The sequence below is a fragment of the Argiope bruennichi genome, chromosome 5 (assembly GCF_947563725.1).
Source record: "Argiope bruennichi chromosome 5, qqArgBrue1.1, whole genome shotgun sequence".
Taxonomy (NCBI): domain Eukaryota; kingdom Metazoa; phylum Arthropoda; class Arachnida; order Araneae; family Araneidae; genus Argiope; species Argiope bruennichi.
This window is the reverse complement of record NC_079155.1, coordinates 1,597,732-1,622,700: the sequence shown is the minus strand read 5'-3', so window position 1 is coordinate 1,622,700 and position 24,969 is coordinate 1,597,732. Positions and strand designations below refer to the sequence as shown.

Sequence of the window (24,969 nt, the reverse complement as noted above, 5' to 3'; positions counted from 1 at the left end):
AAGCAATTAGCTGACGAGTCGAATAATGCCCACGCTTCATTGTAACGAGTAACGAAGCCGACATTGGTATTTCAAAGTGTCAAGCATGAAAACGGGTCGTCTGACGGGTATAGGTATGCTCACTTATCGTTAATATCGCACCATAACACTTAAATACTAATTGGAAACATTCCATAACTGTCTTACAGAAAGACTCTGCTCCTGAATTCAAATGCGCATAAAGTGTAATGCCTTTTCCCTTTTTTTATGCTTAAAAAATAAGAATTAGAAAAAAAAAAAAAATTGTTATTAAATTTGGGTATTTCAATCGATGTGCCTTGCTACAAATGAAAATTTGATCTCATTTTCTGAATCATTCGTCATTTTCCTTATTAAAAATTAGACTTTTCGTTTCAGCTTTTTCCTGTATTATTACTGTCATTTACCTACTTTTTTTAGTTGTTAATTCATTTCTTATGGCTAATAATTATTAGTAGTCATTATCTTGTTTATTACATTCTACTTTATTTATTTAATTGATGAAGATCACCGCGTTTAATGATTGTTATGATTCCAAATGCTTCATCATAACCATTTCTCTTTATGATCATCAGATTGTCTTAACATAATAAACTGTAGAGGCCTGTCACTAAATGTAGTTGGAATGATGCATACATCCTTTAAAACCTTCTTCAGAACATTTGACATGTACTGGAATAGTTACTCACATAATATATGCTCAAAAAGAAAGTTTTTTTAATTAAAAAATTTTTTGATTAACTTTTTAATTAATTAAAAATGAAGCAAAATGTTACCGTTTTTCTTCAATAACTACGAAGTATATTACCATATAAGAAACATTTTTATATCATTTTAAAACTCAAAATGTCAATCTTTCAGTGTTACCCATTTTATATCGAAATCGAGAATTATATAAAAATTTAATATATATTTCAAAATTAGTTTTAAGCACATTTTTGTAACAATTTTTTCTTTCATAGAACTGCGTTGAACAAGGCGAGGACATTCGAAGCAGCCACAGTGAATATTTTGATAGTTATCGCGAAACAAAGTAGAATGACGTTTGTAATAAGTTTATTACGAAATAATACTGTAACGCATTTCAAAACATCGGATTAATAATCATATTTTAAGATTGGCTTTTTTTTTCCCCCCTCTTATTCTGCAAACTGAATGCATGTAAAAATAATCAGTCAAAGAATGCAATTAGGACAGACAAAAACAAAACAGATGAACTAAGTATAAGTCATTATCATGCTATCATTTTCCGGAAAGATTTAATTAAAAATTAGGAGTCTGAAATTGTAATCCGCCAAAATCCGGTTCTCTCTCTAAAAAAAAAAAAAACCTTTCATGTCTGATGTGTCAAAGATTCGAATCTTTTCAATCTACTTCCCCCCCCCCTTGAAAAACACTCCAAAAAATTGTAAACATTTTTTATTTTGTGCTCAATTAAATATGAAAAATGTTTTTCACTTTTCCATCAAGACACTTTTGTTTACAAAAACGGCATCCAAACCAGGAAATGCTTTTAATCATTACATATATTCAAGAACACGGCAAATCACCCTGGCAACGATTATAAACGCCCTCCATGATAACACACAGATGTATTAAACCTTTACTTCCCATTTTCAGTTTCTGTTCATTTACTTTACTTAATCGACGCAATGATTTTTTTTTAACCTCTACCAAACAAGGCAGCTATTAATTTTAGTCACTTATCCGATAGAAGGTGGGGGGAGAAAAGAAGGGGGAAAAACGGATTTCTCCGTCTGGGAAGATAAAAGAAGTGCATCATGCGTTCGACTGCAAATAGGTGTCCTAAATGCCGCATGGCTCGTGACGTCATGCTCTATGAACGCTGACGTCATCCGTTTCGAAGGATGACTCATGTGGCCGTGTTGACGCAAGCGCCCGGTGGAGAAACAACACACACACTCACAACGAAGTTTGCGCACCCCGCGGAAGGTTGCAAGGGCTGAAAAAGCAAGAAAACTTTCTTCGAAGAGAGGTTTTGAAACAGATTTTAAAGACTAGCGTGTGCCTTTAAGTTTCGGAATAATACATTACCCTTTATCTGGTAAGTTGTAAAAGAATTTTGAATATTTTTAATCGATCTTTGAAAATTTAACTTGTGTACGAAATCAAACAGTAGACGTAGAAGTTTGATATTTGACGTAACGAGGAAGCCCTTTATTTTTCTTGTATCGTTAAATATGGACTTCTTGACTTTTCAATATTGTTTGTTGTCAACAGATTTTATTTAAGTTTGTGTCATAAAAATTTAATTCATTAAGTATATTCTGAAAGAAATTTTCACCGATCAGTTAAAAAATTCATACGTTCTTTCTAATGTGCAATATGTTGCATAGATTTTTGTAGATTTGTATTTTTAGATTTCCTTACTATTCATGAGTGATGTTATATTTTTAGTTATCTGTTGAACGATTTATTCTATACTAAAACGAAGAAGCATTTTCCTATCAATATAAATAACACTTGCGGTAACAACTCTTATATTAGAACTATAAATATTTTTATTTAGTTTTATCATTTATTTTAGATGTGACTGTTTTATATTAGTTTTGATAAGAATTCGCCTACCTTTACATATCACTGGCACTTCATTTTATATATGATTTGATTAGTATTTAAAATAAGTTTGATAAATTTTAAATATATTAAGCTGGATTTATTGTATTTCTGAGAAAAAAAAGAAATAAGAAAAAAAAATTTAAAAAATTAAAACAAAAATTTTTTGTGTGTGCCTTTTTAGATTTGGGATTGTCAATTTTAAACTTTATTGGGTTAATGATTGAACATTTCTATCACTTAATGTGCATTTTCGTAAATGTAATTAGAAAAGATGATATTAATAGAAATTACTGATATATTTATTATGCTGATTATATTTGGGGTGGTAGTTAATTATGTGTACTGTTCTAAATTATGTGCTTTCCACATTTTATTTTCTGAATTTATTAAAACTTAAATATCGGTAATAAAGAGATAGAAAAAAAATTTACTCTTTATACATGTGTATAGTAAATATACATGCATGTATATAATATGAAAATAGCATTTGCAATATTTTAGCAAGACCATCACTGAAAAATAGAACGCAGTTATGATTCACACATAGAACACACACACACACAAAAATAATCAGTGATTCATGCATTAATGGTAAAGGCTTCATGGTTCATTCGATTGATTACGCAATATACAATCATTTGGTTGTTCCTTGATTGAAAAAGATAGCAGAAATAGTAATTAAAAGAGAGCAATGCATGTTTGCATTTGTTTAATTTTGGATGTTTAATTCAAATAGTAATCATGGAGTCATTTCTATGTCAAATAAAAATTATGTATAAAATATATAAACTATTGGAGGAATCGGAATAAGAAAGCGCAGTCAACCTGTTGCTACTTGTCACTTTCTGCGAATCGGTGTGGAGCGAGTGGGAAGGGCATGCATTTATATTATAAACCTTTAAGTTATTATTGTTTTATTATGATTATTGTTATGTCTGTAAAAACGTATCATTGCCATTCATTTTGTTATACGAAATGAAAGTGTTTTTTTTTGGGGGGGGTATTATTATTCTTACTCCAAATATTAGGTTTTCTTCGATTTCTTTAAATTAAAAAATACATGAATAACAAATAATGCCCACCAATAATAATTTTTAAAAAAATAATTGTAATTTAAATATATATATATATATATATATATATATATATATATATATATATATATATATATATATATATATATATATGTGTGTGTGTGTGTGTGTGTGTGTGTGTGTGTGTGTGTGTGTGTGTGTGTGTGTAAAAGATACAAATGCTGCAAAGCGTTATAAAATATTGATTCAGAATATTATGCATAATAATTTTATTCCTTTCACTTGGGAAGGTATTTTTTTTACTGATTTATAAACGTTTTCATCATTTGTCTTAGTGAAAAGTAAATACCATTTCTCAATAATGTAGCTGTCATTTTTAAGAATGATTTTTTGAACAGTATCTTTGAATCAAATACTTGAAAAATAATATTTATTTTATGTAACTATTATTTTAGAATTGGCTGATATTTGCATCAAATGAAATTGCCGTCTACAAAACAGAAAAATTTCTTTTTTAAAACATGATTAACTTCGCGGCGTTTCTCTTCCACTTAATATGAAGCATTTTTTTTTTTCACCCGAAAGTTTAAAACAGATCTCAATGTTATATCCATGCAGTCGTTTTTAATCCATATTTTAATAAGGTTTTTAGCAAGATTAAATATTAAATGTAAGAGCTAAAGGTAATGAATTTTCTTTTTATTTTTTCAATACATAATAAATGAACTGTTTGATAATCAATAAAACCCATGCATTTTGAAAGATTTAAATTTCTCTTTCAGCCGACCATTTTTTAATTGAGAATTTTTAATTGTTTGATGTTATCAGTTTGTTTATTTCTGAAATTAAACTTGTTTCTGTGCCCTCAAAAGTAAAGCTTGTTTTATTTTATTTATTTATTTCTCCGACATGGAGTCTGCACATTTTGTAACTGTACGAATCAATATGAGTTTCTGATTTTTCAAATGAAAAGGAAAAATAAATCTTTTTGCGTGTCGGCCTCATCGAAGCTGAACACTTCATTCTTTCCACCTGTCTTATGGTTTTTGAGGTCATCGTGACTCAGCGCTGGTTCAAGCTGCGCCTTTCTGCTGAGTTCGCAGCTTCCACTTCAGTTTTTCTCTGTGCACCTTACCTCAATGAACATTTTCCGAAATCAAAAGGCCTTGTCTTACGGATTGCTGGAAGTTTGGCAAGGACGTTTGGCAACGCGAACTCGCTGACTCACAGATGAAGGCAGCCGCGATTTGGAGGAATTTAGAAGGTCTCCCATTTCGAAGCTGTTTAGAATTAAACTGGAAAATCTCGTTTGGCGGTGTGAATCGAATGTGTCCATCTTTTCTCACTTTGATTTGAGGTGTTTTTTTTTTTGTATTGCTTTTCCTCTGTCGAAAATTAACTTTTATTGTGGGTGAGTGTACTGCAAAGGTATCGCTGCATGGAATATCTTTTGACCACTTCACGCTGTTTTTTTATCTAAGGAATTCTCTGACGCATTTTCTGGGTGTCCAAGCGGCCGAGTGAGTCATTCGGAACGTTCTTATTTTTCTAATACTGGATCTAGACGGAGATTGGGACTATACATGTCGAACAATTCAAAATTGTAAGTCTCAAACCGTATTTCTTGGAATGGAACATAAGTTTTAAAAAATGATTTTACAACCAAGAACTTTTAATTTTTATGTTTAATATTTTATCGAATTTTTTTAAAGAATTTTCAAAAGTAGCAATGAAAAATTTCACGAAAAAAAATGTGTAAAATCTCTTGTTAACTTTCCAAAACCCCATTAGAATAAATGGTTGTTAAAATTCTTGAATTAAAGTTTATTATTCTCATTAAAAGGAATATTTTATCGGACTATTTTTATTCATGAATGTTCGTTAAATCAGGTATTCTTTGGAATTTTGAAATCTTGCTTTGCATTTTAATGTTTTGATTTTTCTGTTCATTTACTCTCCATCTTCTTAAAATTATTAAACCATTAATGCAAACACGATGTGATGAATGTTTGAAAACGAAGATATTATTATTAGATGAAGAACTACGATATTAGAATATGAGCTATTTTCTTCTTTCACGTTAAAACTTTATTAGAAATTAATGATATTTTAAATAATATTTTATTCTTATTTTGTTTGACAAAATTCGTATTTTAATAATTTTTCGTTAATTTGATATTTTTTTTAGTTTCTTTGATTTTAAAATAAACGTAATATTCTATAACTTACTTATCGGTATTCCACTTATTTTCGTACATTTTTGTTTCGTTACACGCTTTATGCAAATTTCATTACACGTATGCAAATTATTGCTTTCGCACCGAACAAGTAAGAGAAATTACTGGATGAAATTTCAAAATTGCTAGCAATTCTTTCATTACCGGACCATGGGTTGTTTCTTAAACAATAACCAATGATGAAATTTCGTAAATTATTCATTGCAAGGAAGAAAAAAAAAATTTTTTTTTTCATAGTCCATACTTATGTCTCCTCAGAAAACACACATTTTAATTGAGACGTAATGTGCCTCAATTATAAGTTCAGATTATCTTTATTATATTAGTAGTTATATGAACTTTTATGTATTATTTAGAAATATAAAACATGAGTATTTCTAATTCATTCGCTCTTGAGAAGGTACATGTTTTGTTTACACATTGGCATGAATATATATATATATATAAAGGCAAGAGCTAGAAGTATTCTCGCTGTCGCCATTTTATTCTGATAAAGGCGAATGTGCAGACGATAATACGCGTTATCGAGATTCTCTCTGCGAAGATGTATTTCAAAGACGAAAACGGAGAGGCTCGATCAGAAACGCAGATGGTTTCCATGTGGGACACCGGAAGTTGTACCCCCCCCCCCGCCCTTCCTTCTCACTTTCACCCGTTTCCTACGTTTCAGAAGGGGTAGACTTTGACATCCGTTCCGTTGTGAATGCGGCCTTCCGCTCCGATGAATAAGTTAGTGAGCTTTTACCCCAAACACTGTCAGTGAGTTTCATTCATACCTGAGCACACACCCCGACGTTCGGGGATATTCTTTTTTTTATTGTGCAACCTTTCAAAATAATCGTTTCTTATAGAACTTAAAATTCAGTCATTGTTTAAGAATGTGAGTGATGATTCTTTTGTTTCAAATTTTATATCTGATTTTTAATCTATCGGTGTAAAAGAATATGGTTTATAGTATTATAAAAATAATCTTCCATCTGTTTAAATTGATTGACATTTAAAAAAAATTAGAAATCTGTAAGCTATTAACTAAATTTTGAAGTAATATTTTATATCAAAATTTTTCTTGCTTGAATCTGGTTGAATATGAAATTCCAAATTTCTTTGACTTTTTAAATTCTATGATGGGACACTGTCTAATGTTATGCCGGGTTTACACTCGGTCAGTTATAAGACGGCAAGTAGGCAGCGCATGCGTAGGAAGGGACTGATTTATGTTTGTCACAACTTCATGAAATAGATTCAGACTTTCCATGCTTGGCTATAAACTGCCGTTTTGGTGCTCCTGGATTTTTCTTTTTTCACTGCGTATCGTATTAAAATGGTGGATATTTACACAAAGAAACATGGTAAAATAAAAAGGAGGTCAACATACCTAAACTTGGAAAACAATAGAAAAGTGGCAAAGGAAATGAAAAAAGAACACAACCTCGCATCAGAAAGAGCAAAAAATGTCGGAATTAATCTACGATAAGTGATCAATTTTTTCACGCCAAGAAAAAAAAATCGCCAAATTCTACAAACGCAAGTGTAATAAGAAAAAGTACAATAAGCGGCTTGTAGTTGTTCCGTCGGGACAATTACTTGCTGTCGACCAAACAGCATTTTCCAGTCTTTCTACGCATGCGCTGCCTACTTGCCGCATTACTGTCTATATTGTATCAAGTATTTGAAGAAGGGAGGGGGAGATTTTTTTATCTGCATACTTTTGAATAAATATTTATTCACACTTACAAAGTTTAAAAATACTTAAATATATATTAGGGCTTGTTTTTTATATACTGGTCAAAACTGTAATTTTTTTGATATAGAATGAGATAAAATATTGGACTTTTCAAATTAACATGTGGAAGCTACTTAAAGTATAGCATTTATCCGTTCCGTTGTGAGTGCGGCCTTCTGTCAATTGCTAATAATCAAGTGCCCATTGTTCATTTTTGAAATGCAAAATTAAAATTAAAAGAACTACATTATAAATATCACAGTAGAAGAATTTTGTTGCTTTCTAGCATGCACAAAATAAAATTCAATGTTTACGGACATATCATTGATGGAGGATTCAGTCCATTAGCCATTTAGCGGATTCTGTTAACTTACAATCCGCATCTCATTACATGGTAATTAATTTTAATTTTTTTCTCCCACAGTCGCATCCTCCAGAATGTCTGGGGGCGTGGAAGTTCAACTTCCAAGCAACACCATCCTATCCGACCACCATCACAATCGCCGGCGACCACAGATGCTCTATCTACCTACCTCTCGTGCCCCGAACCGGCGCCGCCCTAGCAAAACCAGCCACCCACCTCTACAGCTGGTTTCTCCTTCTGAACTGGACAATGCCCTGAGAAAGGGCTCAACTTCACCTTTGGTTCTAGATTGTCGTCCGACCTTTGCCTTTGGCCGCGGCCATGTGAACGGGGCGGTTTCACTGCGCTGTTCGGACCGCATCAGCAGGAGGAGGCTGCAGATGGGGCGGCTGGGGCTCTGCGATCTTATCTCCGACCAGGATGCCAAAGAGAGGTTGCAGACCTGCAGAGGAGAAGAGGTGGTTGTTTACGACGATGGGACGTCCGAGGCTGACCAAGTGACCGAGGACCATCCTCTGTCACCTGTTATAGCATCCATCAGAGAACTTGGAGCCAGGCCTGTGCTACTGAAAGGTAAGCTCGTCTTCCTGTAGGTCTTTGTACTACATTTTTACTCTCGTGATGTTTTTGTGATCAGATCTTGATAAGCTTTTCGTTTCTGTGGATGCGATGGTTGTAATGTTATAATCAGGATGTTGGTGTTTTAGGGTTGCGATTAGCATGGCTTTTTAAAATGTGGGTTTCTGGAGTAGCAACACTAAATGTAATTTGGCATCCCCCCCCAATTAATCGCTGAGATGCAGTTAATAGACAAGTCCCAGAAAATTGAATATGTATTTTGAAACCCTTTTATCCGGCTGACTGAAATCAAAATTCAACATGCAACTACTTTTTTTTTCGTGTTTCCTTCAATTAAATCTTCCGGCTTTTGAATCGTCGCGTTTGCATGTAGTCAAAAGTGAAGGCCATCAATCCTTCGAAAGATTTGGTTCAAATTTGATAAGAATCGGCATTAAAAATGCAAAATTTGTATACCAAATACAAATCTAATACGTTATTTTGAATTTAATTATACAAAATTCCAAGAATCAAAAGAAAATATTGAATTTACCAACAAAAAAATTTAAAATACAAAATGGTGAGCGGGGGAAAAAATGGTACTGACAAGAAAGTGCATTGTCATTTCGAAAGACTTATCATTTATTCAACGTCACTCGAGGTAAAGATATCACTTTTCTTTTTTTTATTTCTGTCGATAAGGGTGTTTCCCCTTAAGACAGGCTCATCTTTTAACATTTCACCACGAAATATTTAATTAATAGATTGCAGCTATTGGGCAGATGTGTGTCCGGCCACGAATGAAAAAGCAGCAGAAAAAAAAATAATAAAAATAATAAACCCACATCCGCGTCAGGGGCAGACCAAGAATGTCATAAAGGGAATTCCCAAACTATCCCTTTTCAAGGCCAAAAGCCGACTGGATCTGTCCGATCTCAGAGTCGGTTCTTCTTGTCTCAATCAGGTGAACCTTCTCGAGCAGTTCAAGGCTGAATCCCACGTCCTCAACCCTTAACAAGAAATTGCGTCCTACCCTTTGCTCAATTCTTGCTGACTTACTCATCGTAGCACGTGAATGGCCCGCTAACGGATCGATCTTTTGGTCAGGTGAATCTGAGCAGCAGGGATGACTGTAATTGATGCGGTTCTTATTTATGAAATGTGGGTGGCTATTGGCTCTCCAGATTATTTGAGAAATAGTGCGGTCTTTGTTTAGTCATTCACTTGGAATAGTCATTGTTTTTGGAGCGGAGTCATTGTTTGATTCAAAACTAACATGATGAGAATGACGTGCACTTGTGAGAGTGCGTCATAATACGATTTCTTCGATGATCGTTTTTGAGGGTCAGGCTTTTAAATTGATTTTAGATTAGAGAAAGGAATGCTAGCAATGATTGATTACATTGAATTTAGGCTTGATATCAATGCATTTTCGGAATAAGGAATGCTAGGCATGATTAATTACTCTGAATTTTGATTCGACTGCTCATCATTTCTTCTGTTGGAAGACATTTTTTAAAAAATAATCTTGATTTCCTAAGACTGGCACTTGACGAATATTTGAGAATAGCAATCTTCATTGCTCTCAGTTGATGGTCAGGTGAACATTGATGAAAATGTTTATAATTGTGATGAATATTTGTTATCAAGGCAACTATTGGAATTTCTAAGAGGCATGCATCAATGGTCTTATGGGAATGAAAACATTATTTTCATTTTTGCCTAACTCTATAACTTATAAGTTACTTTAAGAGCTGTCTTCTAGCTACGCCATTATTTTCAAAAAAAGAACTTCAGTCGAGTCTAGTTAACTAGTCTTTCAACTCGCTCTTAAAGCATCATTAAAATACTTGTTATTTGAGTGCAATGCGCATGCAATTACCTAGTTTTCTTTGCAGTGAATTCATTAATTAACTAAACACTTACGTTGATTTTCTGGTATTTACTTACAATCATAAAATATGTAAAAAATGTAAAGCAGATACTATCACTTAAAATATTAATAGCATTTTAAACATCCAAATAAATAATTAGCTTGAATTTAGTAAGGTGAACATCTTCATCTTAACAAATCCGATGATATCTGTAATCGTTTTGCCATTCCATAAACATCGTTCTTCGCACGCGCCGAGTCCCAGAAGACAGATGGACTTCATTGCAGCTCGGGGCCGTATATAAAGAGCACGAGTCAAGCAATTGACGACCGACAAATGCAGCCACTCATGGCAAATCTCCGCTTTTCATTATCAGTTTGTTTGTCGGTGGGAGGGGTGCACCTAGGTGAGGACGCTGATATCCGGGGAGGAGTGATTCATGGCATGAGTAGTCCCCTGAATCACGAGGCCCCGACACCCTCTAGATTACGTCATAAAGATCTGTGCTCTTCCCTGACAATCATGGGCAGGTGGCCGGTGAGTAACGGGCCCATTTAACCTCCCTGAACGGCCCGAAAAATGTAGTCGAAGTAACTTTTTTAATTCTATCAATTTAGATTAAAAATGCAGTCGCCTAATCAACTTGCTATTATAAATGCGCAGTTGTTAATTATTATATACATTTTTTTTTATCTTTCTGTATATGTTTTAAGATAACCCTACCTTAGTTCTGTGGTAATTCCTTTTTTAGTCTCTCAACCATCCAGCATAAAATTTGCAAGGTTTCTGGACCATACTCCTCTGAACGTTAGAAACGAGACAAATGACCTAATTCTTTAAATTAAACTGTACTTAAATTTTCAGTGGATTCGTGCTGAAAGCAAGGAAGAATTTTGAAGTTTCACAAATTGTAGCCATAAGCAGCCTAATGAACCTTTAATTTCTTAAACATTCTAGTTTAAATGTTGTGTCTCTGAGTACTTTTCTCTTTTCATTGATGTTTATTTCGATATTACAAACATATTTGCACTGACGGTTTGAGTTTCGACCCAAGCCAATGCTTATTGGCGAATCGGGAGACCATAATAGTTATGTTGATAGCATAGTTCGGACTCGCTCCTCGTCACTTTAAAATTGTGGTCCTATAATCAAGTCATCCAGAATGTGAAGACAGGTTTAAAAGTAATGGTACGTGAGCTTTTCGGGGCAAAAGTATAAATGCATGAAATTCCTGTACAGACCTTTAAAATAGAAGTACTTCACTATACTGCTTATATGTTCAAGAAGGAACGCTTGCAACGGGGATCGCTTCTCGTCTTGTGTACGAAGCAGCACTTTTATTTTACGACAGACGGATGATCTCTCCCTGCAAACTCCCATTGCAGAATCCACATCTAGCATTTGGTGGAATCTCATCTCAGAATGGTCACTCCCCAATGCCGAAACTATTATTCTTTTGGTACTTTTTGATAGCAAAATAACAGCCACCGACGTGCTTGCGAATCCTGAAACTATGTATTTTTTTCCCCCGCTCTCTTTTAATAGCAGTCATTTTTAATCAGTGATGAGAGCCGTAAAATGAGAAATATTCGTGCACCGCTGGTCAAATATTATTGTAAATAGGATGGATGATCAGGCGATTTACTTTCTGCTTTGAACTATAAATATTTCTTCTGAATCACATGAAATTTTTCACTTCATTCTGAAAGATGCGATTCGTTATTTTTTAATTTTTTTTTACTTATTTATTAAAAAAAAATATTTATTATTTTTCATTTTGCTATAAATCTAAAAAAAAAAAAAAAAAAAAAAAAACTTGTAAAAAAAACATTAATTTTGAAAATTATTTAGGAGTTAAATGAAAGCTTAAACATACCTGTAGCGTATATATATTATATATTTGTGGCTCAGCAACTTTTTTAACCCCTGACGGTGTCATTTCAACTGATTCGTCACTTATGAATCAGTCTTATGATTTAACAGTTAAAAAAGATGTCTTATAAAGGAAAAGATATAATGAATGATATCACGCTAATGTATTTTTATGATACACTGGTATAAAACTGAGAAATGTCCTTCATTGATTGATGTCCAGTCCATCTCACCTGCCACTGATTCATTGTTCTTCCGTTTTTGTTGTTCTAATAGTATGAATGAAACTTGGACTGATATGCCGAGTTAGAAAGTATTGCTAAACGCGCCCTTTCCTTTTGTAAAATGCTCTATTGATGCCGACAGTTTCTTCCTATGATAAAGATACATATTTGCCAAATAAAGAACCCGTAGAAGAAATATATAATTGAAAAAAAATTTCTAAATTTTCAGGAAGACTTTTTTTAATTCAGTGTTATGATACTTGAATTACATACGGTGCAATTCAAGGAGAAAAATCATTCTTCATTGTATTCAAACATTAAATTGGAGACACAATTCCACAAACAATAGGTGAAATTTAATCATATACGTCAAAAGGTATAAGATATTTATAAATGACCGGTTGGTTAAGGATTGCTTGATTTTCACCCCTCAAGAACTAATTAAAAGTGACGAAATACGCCAAGACAAGTTTTTGTTTGTGAGCATTTTTCTAACATGTAAACTGCAGAGCAATGAAAATAGTGAGAAATTAGTATGTTCAATTTATTTATGAGTAAGCATTAAAGAAAATATAAATGATTAGCTTAGAAGGCTGCAGACTGAACGCTCTGTATTCCTAACACCTAAGTTTTTCACCCGGACACCTTTTTCATTAACTGCTCCCCCCTATATGTATTGAGTTCTCTCATAGTCAAAACTTATATCACTAATGAGTCATGCACACTGCATGTTTATTTTTACTCACGACTCAAACATATCATTTTTCTGAGATAGTGAGCGATTTTCCGCAAGCAAAAGCTGTGCCCTCCGCGGACTTCGTCACCTCGTGAGCAATGAGCGATGACAACATCACTCAGCGTTCGTTATCGAGGATCGAAAGGTAAGGATCACTCACCCCCCCCGTACCCGACTTTATGACGTCACGCTCTCTGAGTCGGCAGCACTTTTGTTAAGGGGAATCAGTTCACCGTTAATGGCTGACTAATAGACACGCTTTTCTATATTTCTGTGCATCTTTTTCGTTCGCAGCTCCGGTCCCGTTGGGAGAGAGGGGTCCGTTAAGGCGCGGATTTATAAACAGATAAATGCCCCGAGAGGGGGTTGGAGAGCGCTTGATTGAAAATAATAATCTTACCACTTTACCTGGGGTGACTAATTTGACTTTACCGCTGCCTGCCCCTCTTCCCTCAGATATGCGAAGTTTTTACTGTAGAGCCAGGATGACATTGGGGGGGGGGCAGTGGATTTTACGGCTCAGGTTGATTTAAACTAATGCAATGAAATTAAGATGGAAGATTAAAAGAAAATTTCTTTTGGGATCTTCTTTATTTATTAATGTTTTTGCTGTGTCTGTTCCCAGGCCGTGAAAAGGCATCTGAACGCTGTTTTGTTGCTAATTTCGAGGGCTATTTTCCGACAATTGAGGGCGAAACACAATGGTGCAGAAATCTTTTGTAGAAAAATGACATAAAGAAAGTGAAAATACCATCAAATGAAAAAAATCCATTAATTGAACCATCTTGTGGCAGGCTTTAAAATAATTTTTTAGAACAATATCTTTGGTCCCGTTCTAGAGAAATATTCTGCATCAATATTCAGCAATTACCAAATTTGCATTGACACATCTGTTGTTTTCTTCACAAGTTAGAGATAGAGAGAGAGAGAAAAAGAAAGAAAGAAAGAAAAGAAAAGAAATTTGAACAGCTTCAAGTCATGTAAAAAATGACTTGAAGCTGAAATGTCCAAATTTTTAATCCTGATATTGACTTATTTATGGGAAACAAACGACTTTAATAATCCCATTGAGTTAATTTTTATTATCATTTTTTTTTATTTTGAATCTTGATCTCGGATTTTTGAATATTTTTATATTGAGATATCTCAATGATATCAATGATTTTTTTTTTTTGCTTTATAAACAATATTTTTATAGTAAATTTCACTAATTTCTGAGTTATATGTGCATTTATACACGTGTTAAGCATTTTTTAACTTTTATATTCAGTTAGTAGGCTCAAAATATTTTTTACGCTACAGGTATACCGCACATTAAAAAATGTTGGGAACTGCTGTTATACGCTATTAAAATCTAACAAAAATAGTGAAAGAAGGAAAAAAAAAGAAAAAAAAAAAGTAAAAATATGCAACAGAGTTTTTGAAATTTCAGTAATTTTATTTTTAAAATGGAAAATTGTATGGAAATCAGAAGATATTGGTGGCAAAAATTAGAAATTTCTTATAATGTTCAGGAAGTATGCTAAACAGTGGTATTTGTGATCAACACCCATGGCTGGAGATATTTAAGAAGTTACAATGAAGAGTTCTACCTTATATATATATATATACAATTAATAATAAAAACCAAATTAAAAGGAAAAAAAAAAAGAATCAAAATTAAACCAAATAAAATAAGAATCCAGCCTGAAGACTTTCTCAAGGGTCACCCTCAGGTAGGGATTCAAATTTTTTCCTATTAACTTGGTTTTTATTATTAATTGTCTCGATTCATCTGTGTTTTAGTAGTAGCTGCATTTGTGCTCTCTAAATATAATGGCGCTTTTTCTGTTTGTTTACTTTTTTTAGTTTTTAGTTTGTTTCCGAAATAATTTTAATTTTAGATTGTTTTAATAATATATATATATATATATATATATTATGTAGCTAGATTTCTAATTTTTAGTTTCTGTGCAAGTTGAGAGATCTGAGATATTTGATCTGCTGTCAATGAGTAGAAATTAATTTTCTTCATATTCATCCCTCAGAATTATTTGTTCTTTCTGTTCCTTCCGCAGCGAGGGAGGGGGGGGGGAGTATATCCATCCTGAGCATTCTCTTGGAGAAATGACAAGGAAAAAAATTATTATTTAGTTATTTTTCTTTTTTTTTAAAAGCCAAATACATGATGGGCGAAAAAAATCGTACCTTTGATCAAATATTTGGTTTAAATCGTTCAAATATTTCCTTTCACTGGCTCAAAAAACTCTCTGCCAGTGCTGCGAAGACGCAAGAGGAAGCACACGATATGACGTCATTAGTTGCTGCCTTGATTAATAAACCCACCCGTTCAGTGTTCTCTCACAGTGTGTGTCGATTCCGAAAAACACCCCTCGTTGACGTCCGATCGCGGTTTTTCTCAGGAAACGTGAGATTAAAATACCAGGAATTTGAGTGCGTTTGCATGAAAACAGTCTGTTGACGGAAGTTGTCGCACCCCGGAATTGACATTCGTTGGGATTCCCTCTTGCAGCCAGTGATAGTCACTCTGATGTACAAATGAAAAATTGAAATTTTCTAGAATGAATATAATGAATGCAATATTAGCAATTTCGAGAAGGTAAAAGCGATGCATTTTCCCTCCTGTCATCGGTATTTCTCTACGTAAAAGTGTTGGATATTGTCATCGAATTCGTCAGCATCCAAGAAAATGTTTTCTTCTTCTGAATGTTACCCGCATTTTCTTCGAAAATTTGAAACGTTTCATTCATATTTTCACATACGGTGAAATAAAAAAAATGAATAAAAATCATTCCTGTTTCATCAAAATTCATGATTTATTTTTAATGGTGCACACAGTAAAACCAGGATCCACAATGTTTACTTTCTCTTGAAAAAAATGTGTTAGATATCGCTCAAATTAATTTAAACAAATCTGAATTTTGTTATAAATGAAAGGAAAACATGCGTTTAATATTAGTTGCAGGGAAATTTATTACTGCTTATAAAGAGGCATGTGATGAATTACCTTTTTAAGAATCTAATGACTTTTGCCGAAGCCAGTAACTGGTGCAGCGCTTTAAAAGTTTTGTCTCTTTTAAAGTATTATCTTCTTTCTTTATTTGAGGTAATAAAGTAAACGATAATGCTAAACGATCACAGTTCTGAAAAAAAAAAAAAATGTTTTATAACAAAATATCGAAAAGATTAGAGAAAAAAACCAATTTTTTCCCTTCTTTTTGATCCTCCATTATTTTTTTACTACCATTGGAATACCATTTTCTGTAGGCCAATTAAGAGAATGCAATTACAATTCAATTATTACTCATTCGTGGCGCAAATTATAGTAACAGTAGGCTCAGTTTGAATGTTATTCAGTCACTCGGTGAGACATTCCTGCGTGGCTGCGTATGTTGATACACGAGCAGTGTGCTGGCTTTGCTGATATTTTAAAGTAGTGTCCCAAGTGTTCATTTAAAGACTTTTTAACATGCACTTGATGGTGAGATGGCTGCGCTGCATGGCAATACGAACATTTATTCGCGGAGGACTTTTCCCACCCAATCGCCCTTTCCCTCTGAAGTGCTTCGAAACAAAAATATGCAAATAACAGCTTCACTGAATTATTCTCCGAAGATGAATGGTACTTGATAGGGACGGTTCGTCTTTTTTTAAACCTAAAATAAGGGACGAGTCATTGAAGGTGTATCAGAAGGCGATTTAAATTCAATCTCCCTTTCAAAAAAGTGACGAGGGGCACAGAGGAAAGGAGAACTACTTAACCTGCTTGCGGCATAAATATTTATTCAGTTGCGCAGTACTCTGGTGATGTAAGTGAAACAGCATCCAGTGATTCATTCCGCAGAATCTTCGGCTCGGCGAGTTTTTTTATTTTATTTTTACGCGCACGCGTTATTTGACGGCTTTGCGTAGGGGAGGGGTGGGGTGGGGGAATTGGCTGGATGATGAGTCCTTTTGCCAAGTTTTGTGAATTCGATACTCAGTACACAAGGGGTCGGGGAGCGATAGGGGGACGCATTAGCTCCCATTTTAGCGTCTGACACAAGCCACGGGAATGGTACATCAACGTCACCAATAAGAGTGACACATGCTTTTCTATGACGTCATCGTTCTGTGACATCATTTTGCCGAGCGTTCGTTCACTCCCAAGTTGGAGGAGAAAGCATAACAAAAAATGGGTGCATTGTTTGAATACCCCTCCCCCCCCCGCCCTGGAATGATGTAGCTCTCTTTCCATTGTGGATGCAGCGTGACTAAAAATAACGAGCAAAATTCGCTGAAATTTATTGCAAATTACCTTAGCGACGAAAAAGCACCTAGGAAGACAAAGTAGCCTAAAAGATATCTGAAAATAGTTTTCATCGGTGTGTTTGTCCGGATAAAAAAAAACAAGAATGGCAGGCTTGCAAATCTCATACAGACTATACCTGTTGATATGGCATTTTCATTGTAAACAGATTAATAATTACAACAAAATAAAAAAAAAAGAATCATTATTGTTAAGGGATACTTTTTAAAGCACAGAATCTATCTATCTATCTATCTATATATCTATATATATATATATATATATATATATATATATATATATATATATATATATATATATAACGCTTACGTGGACGCAAAATCAGGTCGAATTTGTTAATCGCCGTTTGGCAACACTTCGACCATGCCCGGAAACATCAACACGAGGTTTGATAAGATTTCAAGCAAACGCTATTCTTGCATCGGTTTGAAAGTTTTTTAAACAAAAAATTAACGGTCAATAAACGGAGAAAATTTTTTACGATGAGTTTAAGTCCTGCCATGTCGATTTCAAAACGAAATCGTCAAAAAAAGAGAGGGCAGAACGAATGAAAATGCTCAAGAATCGTTCATAAGAAGATCCAGTCGTAATGAACGAGATAGGGTTAAATGTTAATGTGTACGGAGCGAAGCTTCCGAACTACAAGAGCATAGTTGTGGGACTATGTCAGGACTCTGTTCTTTTTGTCAGGCACGTTACTGGGAAAAAGAAGTAAATTCAAGTGGCAAATACACGAAATGTTGTCATGATAAAAAAAAAAAAAAAAAAAAAAAAATTGTTTTGGAACATCTGTTGAATATTGGAAACACAGAAATGTCGAAAGACTTCCTGATCAGTAATTCAATCGAAGGAAGAAACTATCGGAAACATGTAAGAGAACATAATACTGCTTTAGCTTTTGCTTCCATGGGAGTTTAAATTAAACTTCCTCCTGGAAGAGGGCCATATTGCTATAAGATTCGTGGTCAGATATACCACTTGACTTCTCCTTTATACAGTGGTCATAACAATCCAGGTTATGATGAGTTATGTGTGTCTGATACCAGTGAAGGCACTGAAAAACGCATGGAGATAAATGAAGGATGTTTTGGAATGGACAGAATTTGAATACAGCTGCTTTCAGACAATTTATTTATTTATTTGTAAATATCAAATTCTTATTCTGTTTTTGTAGTGTAGCTTCCAAATTTGAACAATTGTGTGAAAAGCACCATTTTTTTTAATTTGTTTTTTTTTTGTAAATATTATTTGTTTTTAATCTGTTTCTATGGGACAATCCCCAAATTTGAAAAATTTCGAGAAATGGACAATTTTTTAAAAATTTGTTTCTTTGGTGGATGTATATAATTATTTAAATGAAAAATTATTTGTGTTTACAAAGAACTTTGATGCAGGGGATTTTTGCGAGTGTACTTTTTGCTTTACATTTTTAATTTCTTTCATTATTTTATCATATTCTGGAATAAATTGAATCTGAATATATCTGTTGCTAGACTAAAGCGGTTCAGTAGATGGCGAGCGAGCGAAGCGATCCGAGAGGTACTGCATTAGCAGTGCCTGGGGGTTGGCGAGCATAAGCGAACCGGGCGCAGAGCCCTCTAATTCAAATTATAAATGACGTAAACACTGGTAAATCAAATTCTGCAATATTTTTTTTCTGTCATTGTTCGTCGCTCTGCAATGAACTTGCGTTTTTATCAACTAGCACGAATATTGGAAACTCAGTTTTAGGTCTCAATAGAGGGGTGTTTCGAAGAGTATTTTCATATCGCTGCTCAGGCCAAATATTTGTTCTCCTCTATTGAAATACCTTCGGAAGTACGTTTCTGTCCTATAAAGAAGGTAATTTGCTCTATATTTCAACGAACAGACAAATCAATGACATCTGGCGAAAAGTATATTCCTCTCCTTATCATGTTTAGCTTTAAGATGTGGAAGAATGCTATGATATTTTGTTTTCATAACGTCCCCCCCCCCTCCCACTTTTGAACTTATTTCTCAAGCAAACATAAACTTCTTTTCCATCGCTACGTCGCTTATTTAATTACAATAAAACGCGCATGCGCAGAAGTTGGGAATGCTTGCAAAAGTCTAACGCTAAATAAAGGAAGAAATTCTTCATTCATTTGCTATGCTAAATAAAGGAAGAAATAAAAAAGATTTCTTGAAAAACTTGACAGTTATGGGACTTTTATCCTCAAAATATTTGACTATATTTATATTATAAAAGAAGAAGTACTAAATTGTCACAATGCAGAAAGAGAAAGAGAAAAAAAAAATCCCTATTTGTAAAAACTGAAAAAGAAAATTAAAATTGCATTCATGTAGGTACATCTAAGTTTCTCTCTCTCTTTTAAAATGGCACAACTTTCTCAAGTGCGCGATAAGTTGCAAAAACTGTTTGTAAGAATAGTTATTAACTAAATAATTTTTTTCCTAACTTTATGCTAAATAAACTTGATAAAAAAAAAGAAGCTAACTCGCTAACTCTCAGAAACATTCAAAACTATGTAATGATGCTAATCGAATGGAAGATTTTGTCTTCCGTCAATAGGAAGAATTTTGAACCTGATGTTTGTAGGAAGTCATTATCATTATAAAATATTTTTTTAATGCTTGGAATCTAATATTTATCTTTTGAAGAAAGAATTTCGTGATTTTGTGTAAACCCTTATTTTGTAGACATTAGCTTCGTTAGATAACATTTAAAAAAATTGGACTGAGCCTTTTTTCACTATTCTCATTCTTATTTAATTCAAAATAAGATTTGAAAGTATAATGTAAATTCTTATCACGTTTTATGAACATTAACACATATGTATTTTAGAATCTACAATATTAATTGAATTATTAAAAATCCTTCTATTTTTTGTTTCCCCAAGCGAAGAAAATGATTTGAATAAGTCGTGAATCAGTTCGAGAAACGGGTGACGCAATCATTCATTCACTGATTAGCAAATAATCTGAATCATTTTTAAGAAAAGTGACTCACCTAATCTGTGTACAGATTAGATGGCAGAGACTTTTTGAAGGAAGCCTATTTGCGAAGAATTCTCTGCTTTGGCACTCGACTGCTAAGCAGGAATAGGACACATTAATGTCTGCAGGTGTATTTACTCCTTGATAACTCTTGAGACTAATCTCTCTAAAGTTCATCCATTTCTTTTTAAAAACCATCGATGGAACTTTTTAGGTGAGAATAAATATATATAACCTCAATAATGGATAAATAGTGTTTTTCTAAAATTAGGCCAAAATATGTTGTTCCAGTTTTTTTTTTATATATATATGCCTGTGATGTTTAGGATTATAAGAGAGTTTAGAACATAACTTTTTAATAATATTTTATAGAAATGGATTAATTATAACTTTCTTTTGGAAATATAAAGATCATGTGTTCAACGTGCTTCGCGCCGTCACCATTGCCGATTTACAATGAAAAAGTCCGCAGTATCACCTTCATCAAAAATATATTCAACTTCTCCTTGGTTAGGAGTTTAACTTTTAAGGAAATCTTTGAAAATGATCAGAAGGCATAGTAAAATGATAATAGTATATTAAAGCATTTCTACACATCGATATAGCGAATGGTAACTATTAAAATTCACCATAACTAATCTCGGTGGGAGAACAGCTAACGTTTTCTGTCATTTATGTAAGAATAATCTCAATCTCTTTGCTTCTATTTTGTAATTCTGTAAATGAAACAATTAAAAATAATCCTTTACTACGAATTACTGTTGATTTGATAGTAACATAATTATATTACAATATGAGGTTACTATTTAATGCGTAATCAAGATAAGATTTTCAGATTCGTGATTTGTAAGGATCCATTATACTGTCTCAGTTGAATGAATTACTATTCTTCTCTATCCTTAAGATTGTCTTTCTTTCTTTGACAGGCGGATGGAGAGAATTTTCCAGAAGTCAGAGTGATTCCTGTCTGTCCCTCCCTTCACCTGGAGAAGAATGCCCGTCTCCCAAGGAGCTCGTCTCTGAAATGGATAGCCTGTCGGCCACCCCTATTCTCCCCTTCCTATACGTGGGCAATGCTAAAGACGCCGAAGACACGAGCGGTCTGAAAGAACTGGGCATCGAGTACGTCCTCAACGTCACCAGTCACGTCCCGGGCTACTGCGAAGATCAAGAATTCACGTTCCTCAGACTGCCGGCAACAGACTCCTACCAGCAAAACATTAAGCAGTATTTCGGCAAGGCCTTTGCATTTATTGGTAATTTTTATTCATTTATTCTATCGAAACTTTTAGTCTGTTTTTGAAATGTGACTATTTCGAGTTCTTCGTTTGAAGCCGATTTCACTCATGCTACTTTTTTGTTTAAAAAAAAAAATAAGTTTCATTGTTGGTAGCTGAAATTCTTATATTGTTTGTATTATTCCAGAGAGGAATTTTATTATATTTGATAATTATATGAATAATATAATTTATGATTGCAGTGGATTTTGGTATATTAATATTTGATGTGCCAGAAGAGAGAGCATTTCAGCAAAGATTATAACAAAAGCTAATATTTGTCTTTCATACTAAATACAGTGTATCATAATACAGTATGATATATTGTGTTTCGTACGATGGCAATACAGTCTTTAACTTATTGAAAAGTGAATGATTGAATGTATATGAAATTTTACGCACGCTTCGAGACACTTAATTATTAATTTTTCTTCGGTTACTAACGATTATAATTATTTCTTTCACCCATCCTTTCTCATTCATAAACTTTATCCTTTAAAATGTGCTTCTTGTCGAACTTGTAGCACAGGTCATCTTATCCACTCAAGAACAGATTTAGTAGCAAGTTTCATTAGAAAAAAAAAAAAAAAAAAAAAAAAAGAGACTGCTTTTTATAAAGATTGCTTGTAGTGATTCTCTTGTACGAGAGGTTGAGTGAAGTCATAATCCTCTTTCGACTCTTTTCAGACGAGGCTCGCAAACGGAACAGTGCCGTCTTAGTCCACTGCCAAGCCGGTATCTCTCGTTCCGCCACCATCGCCATCGGCTACCTCATGTATAAAGACAACCTGTCCTCCATGGAGGCCTACGAGATGGTGAAGAGCAAGAGACCCATCATTTCGCCCAACCTGCATTTCATGGGCCAGCTCTGGGAATTGGAACAGGTGCTGAGGAATAATCAGGACTGCAGCATCAGCTGAGAGGCTTCATTCGCCACGGTAGTCTTCGCGCGTGCGAAGGTTGCTCGCTGGACTTTTCCTGCTGGTTTCAAAAATAAATCTTTGACTTGGTTCTGAAATGGTCTTGTGATCCCACTGGGAATCAACAAAGCGCTCTTCGTTGCATTTATTGCTGGATGGAGACATTTCTTTGAATGTCTTGCATCCAACAAATTTTAAAAAATAACTGAATTAAATTTGAAAAGCTGGGAGTCTTTTTATCTTTACCAAGATAATTGAAGAGTTTTTATGTACATGAAATTTTTAGCAAACGACACTCTAATGTAACATTAAAAAATGACTCTGTAATTGTTCTAGTTAGCTATTGATGTAATTATATATATATATATATATATATATATATATATATATATATATATATATATATATATATATATATATATATATATATGATTTCTTGAACGAACTTAGTGTAACGATTTTTGCACCTTGAATGTAAGGCAAATTAAAATTTGTGAAAAATTCTAAAAGAAATGATTACATTTTTCTTTTCATTCCTCTCAAAAAAGAAAAGAAATCTGTTTTTTATAACCAGTTTAATGATGATCTTGTTTGTATCAACATGGAATTATTTGTCCGAATCAGAGTTCCTAAGTGAATGTTATGAGAAGTAGTAGTATTTTTTGTAATCATTTAGAACATTATTATTCATTCGTTCGAGAAACTTTACATAATGTCTTAATGAATAGTAAAATTTTGAATGAAAGCAGGAAAATGCAGATTTCTGTAAATGAATGTCTATTCCTGCTTTCACCCATAAGAACTGAAACAGAAGAAAATTTTATTGCACGTGTAGTTATTTTCATTTTCATTCATTATGTATATTTGTGTTTGTCTTTGCAATTGTGAGTCTTCTTCGAAGCAGTATGTGTTGTGTACTCGTAATGCCGGTGCCGTTATTGTGTAAATCTCTAAATGCATATATTATTACTACCAGTGATGGCTCTTTAAAATTTGGTGTACTGTCGAAATGAAATGATATTACATTCTGTACATTTGAGCTCTCCATTCAGCAGGTGCCTTGAATACTTTTATGTACTACCGGAATAGGTTTTACAAAATTTAGCTGTGTATTTTCTTAAAAAGAAAGAACGCCTTTGAAAACAAGGCACCCTGTATTTTTGTACTCTTCATACACTGTTTAAGTAGTTTTGTGGTACTTGTGTTCTATCAAACCTCCTTTTTTCTTGACAGCAGACAGGATGCTTGAGCATAGATATTGCGATTAATAATTAAAATCATACTGCCATTTTAAACTTATTGAAAACCGGTTTCCTTGCTAGTGCACAAGTACCCCCCGTAGATTGTTTTATTCTCTTAATGGTACTGCAGTGAAGTAAGCCCCGTAGTGGTGGGGCGCATGCTGTGCTGAACGATTCTAGTCATCTCCAAAGTGCCTCGTCCGTCTTGCAACTGCTTACGTGTAGAGGGGGACCATCGCAACTTAGCAATCAAAGTGTACGGTGCCTATTTCATTATGTGTAGTGAACACTCTGGGATCCCAAATTCCAATGCTGTAATATCTGCTAAATATTTATTTTATATTTAATAAACTGCTTTTCCAGTGTATCTGTGTTCGATTTTCTTTGTCGATAATTTATTATGTAAAAAATACACGCTTCTCTGCATTTTCAGTTATAATCGATCCATTAAAGTTTAGTGTCTCTACGTTTTGGGAAATCTACTTTTTAGTACGCAAGGGATTTTTGAAGTCGACTTGACATATCTAATCAACGATCTATAATCAGTATTATGATTTTATTTGTAGAGCTGCAATTTTAAAGTTTTGTCTCTACAAAAAGCACATACATAATGTACATTACTTCTTTTCTGCATTTCGTGTCCCTTTTTTAAAGAATCGACAAATCAAACAGTTTTGATGCATGAGGACTTTTGATTTTGTTAAGCCGTTCTTTGTTTTTATTTTTTCGCCAGCAATTACGTTAGTATGTATACATCTTAAATAAGACCAATTTGCCACTTGCGAATCGCCTAGAATCCAAAAAACGAAATTTCCATTCGCTTTGCCGTCTCCTCGAGTATGATTAGTAAATTCAAAATTCTTAGTTCGAATCCATTCATTCAAACATTCGCAAATGCATGAAGAATTTGATTCTTATAATAAATATTAAATTGTAACTGCATTATGAAAAATACTAATAAATTATTGATGCTGGAAGTATGAATTTCTGAAAATTATTGAAATAAAATAATTTTTCTTCTAT

The 24,969-nt window shown here is 33.6% G+C and overlaps 1 protein-coding gene across 2 annotated transcripts; it reads left to right on the top strand.

The window, feature by feature from the left end:
• Positions 1-1,925: 1,925 nt before the first annotated feature.
• On the top strand, positions 1,926-23,063 carry LOC129968909 (dual specificity protein phosphatase 10-like). Of its 2 annotated transcripts, none has more exons than XM_056083248.1 (4): positions 1,926-2,083; positions 8,017-8,529; positions 21,435-21,764; positions 22,473-23,062. In XM_056083248.1, the coding sequence occupies exons 2-4, from the start codon at positions 8,031-8,033 to the stop codon at positions 22,703-22,705; spliced, it is 1,062 nt and encodes a 353-aa protein (XP_055939223.1). In that variant the 5' UTR covers positions 1,926-2,083; positions 8,017-8,030; the 3' UTR covers positions 22,706-23,062. The 2 variants fall into 2 exon arrangements, with proteins under 2 accessions (XP_055939223.1, XP_055939224.1); XM_056083249.1 differs by lacking the exon at positions 1,926-2,083 and adding an exon at positions 4,789-5,235 and having other exon boundaries at positions 22,473-23,063.
• Positions 23,064-24,969: the final 1,906 nt, after the last annotated feature.

What these genes read in the sequence shown, in the direction of transcription:
- LOC129968909 (XM_056083249.1), top strand. Translation starts at nt 8,031, where the DNA reads ATGTCTGGGGGCGTGGAAGTTCAACTTCCAAGCAACACCATCCTATCC. An exon ending in CAGGCCTGTGCTACTGAAAG is followed by an intron (nt 8,530 to 21,434) that starts GTAAGCTCGTCT and finishes TTTCTTTGACAG; the next exon opens with GCGGATGGAGAGAATTTTCC. An exon ending in CAAGGCCTTTGCATTTATTG is followed by an intron (nt 21,765 to 22,472) that starts GTAATTTTTATT and finishes GACTCTTTTCAG; the next exon opens with ACGAGGCTCGCAAACGGAAC.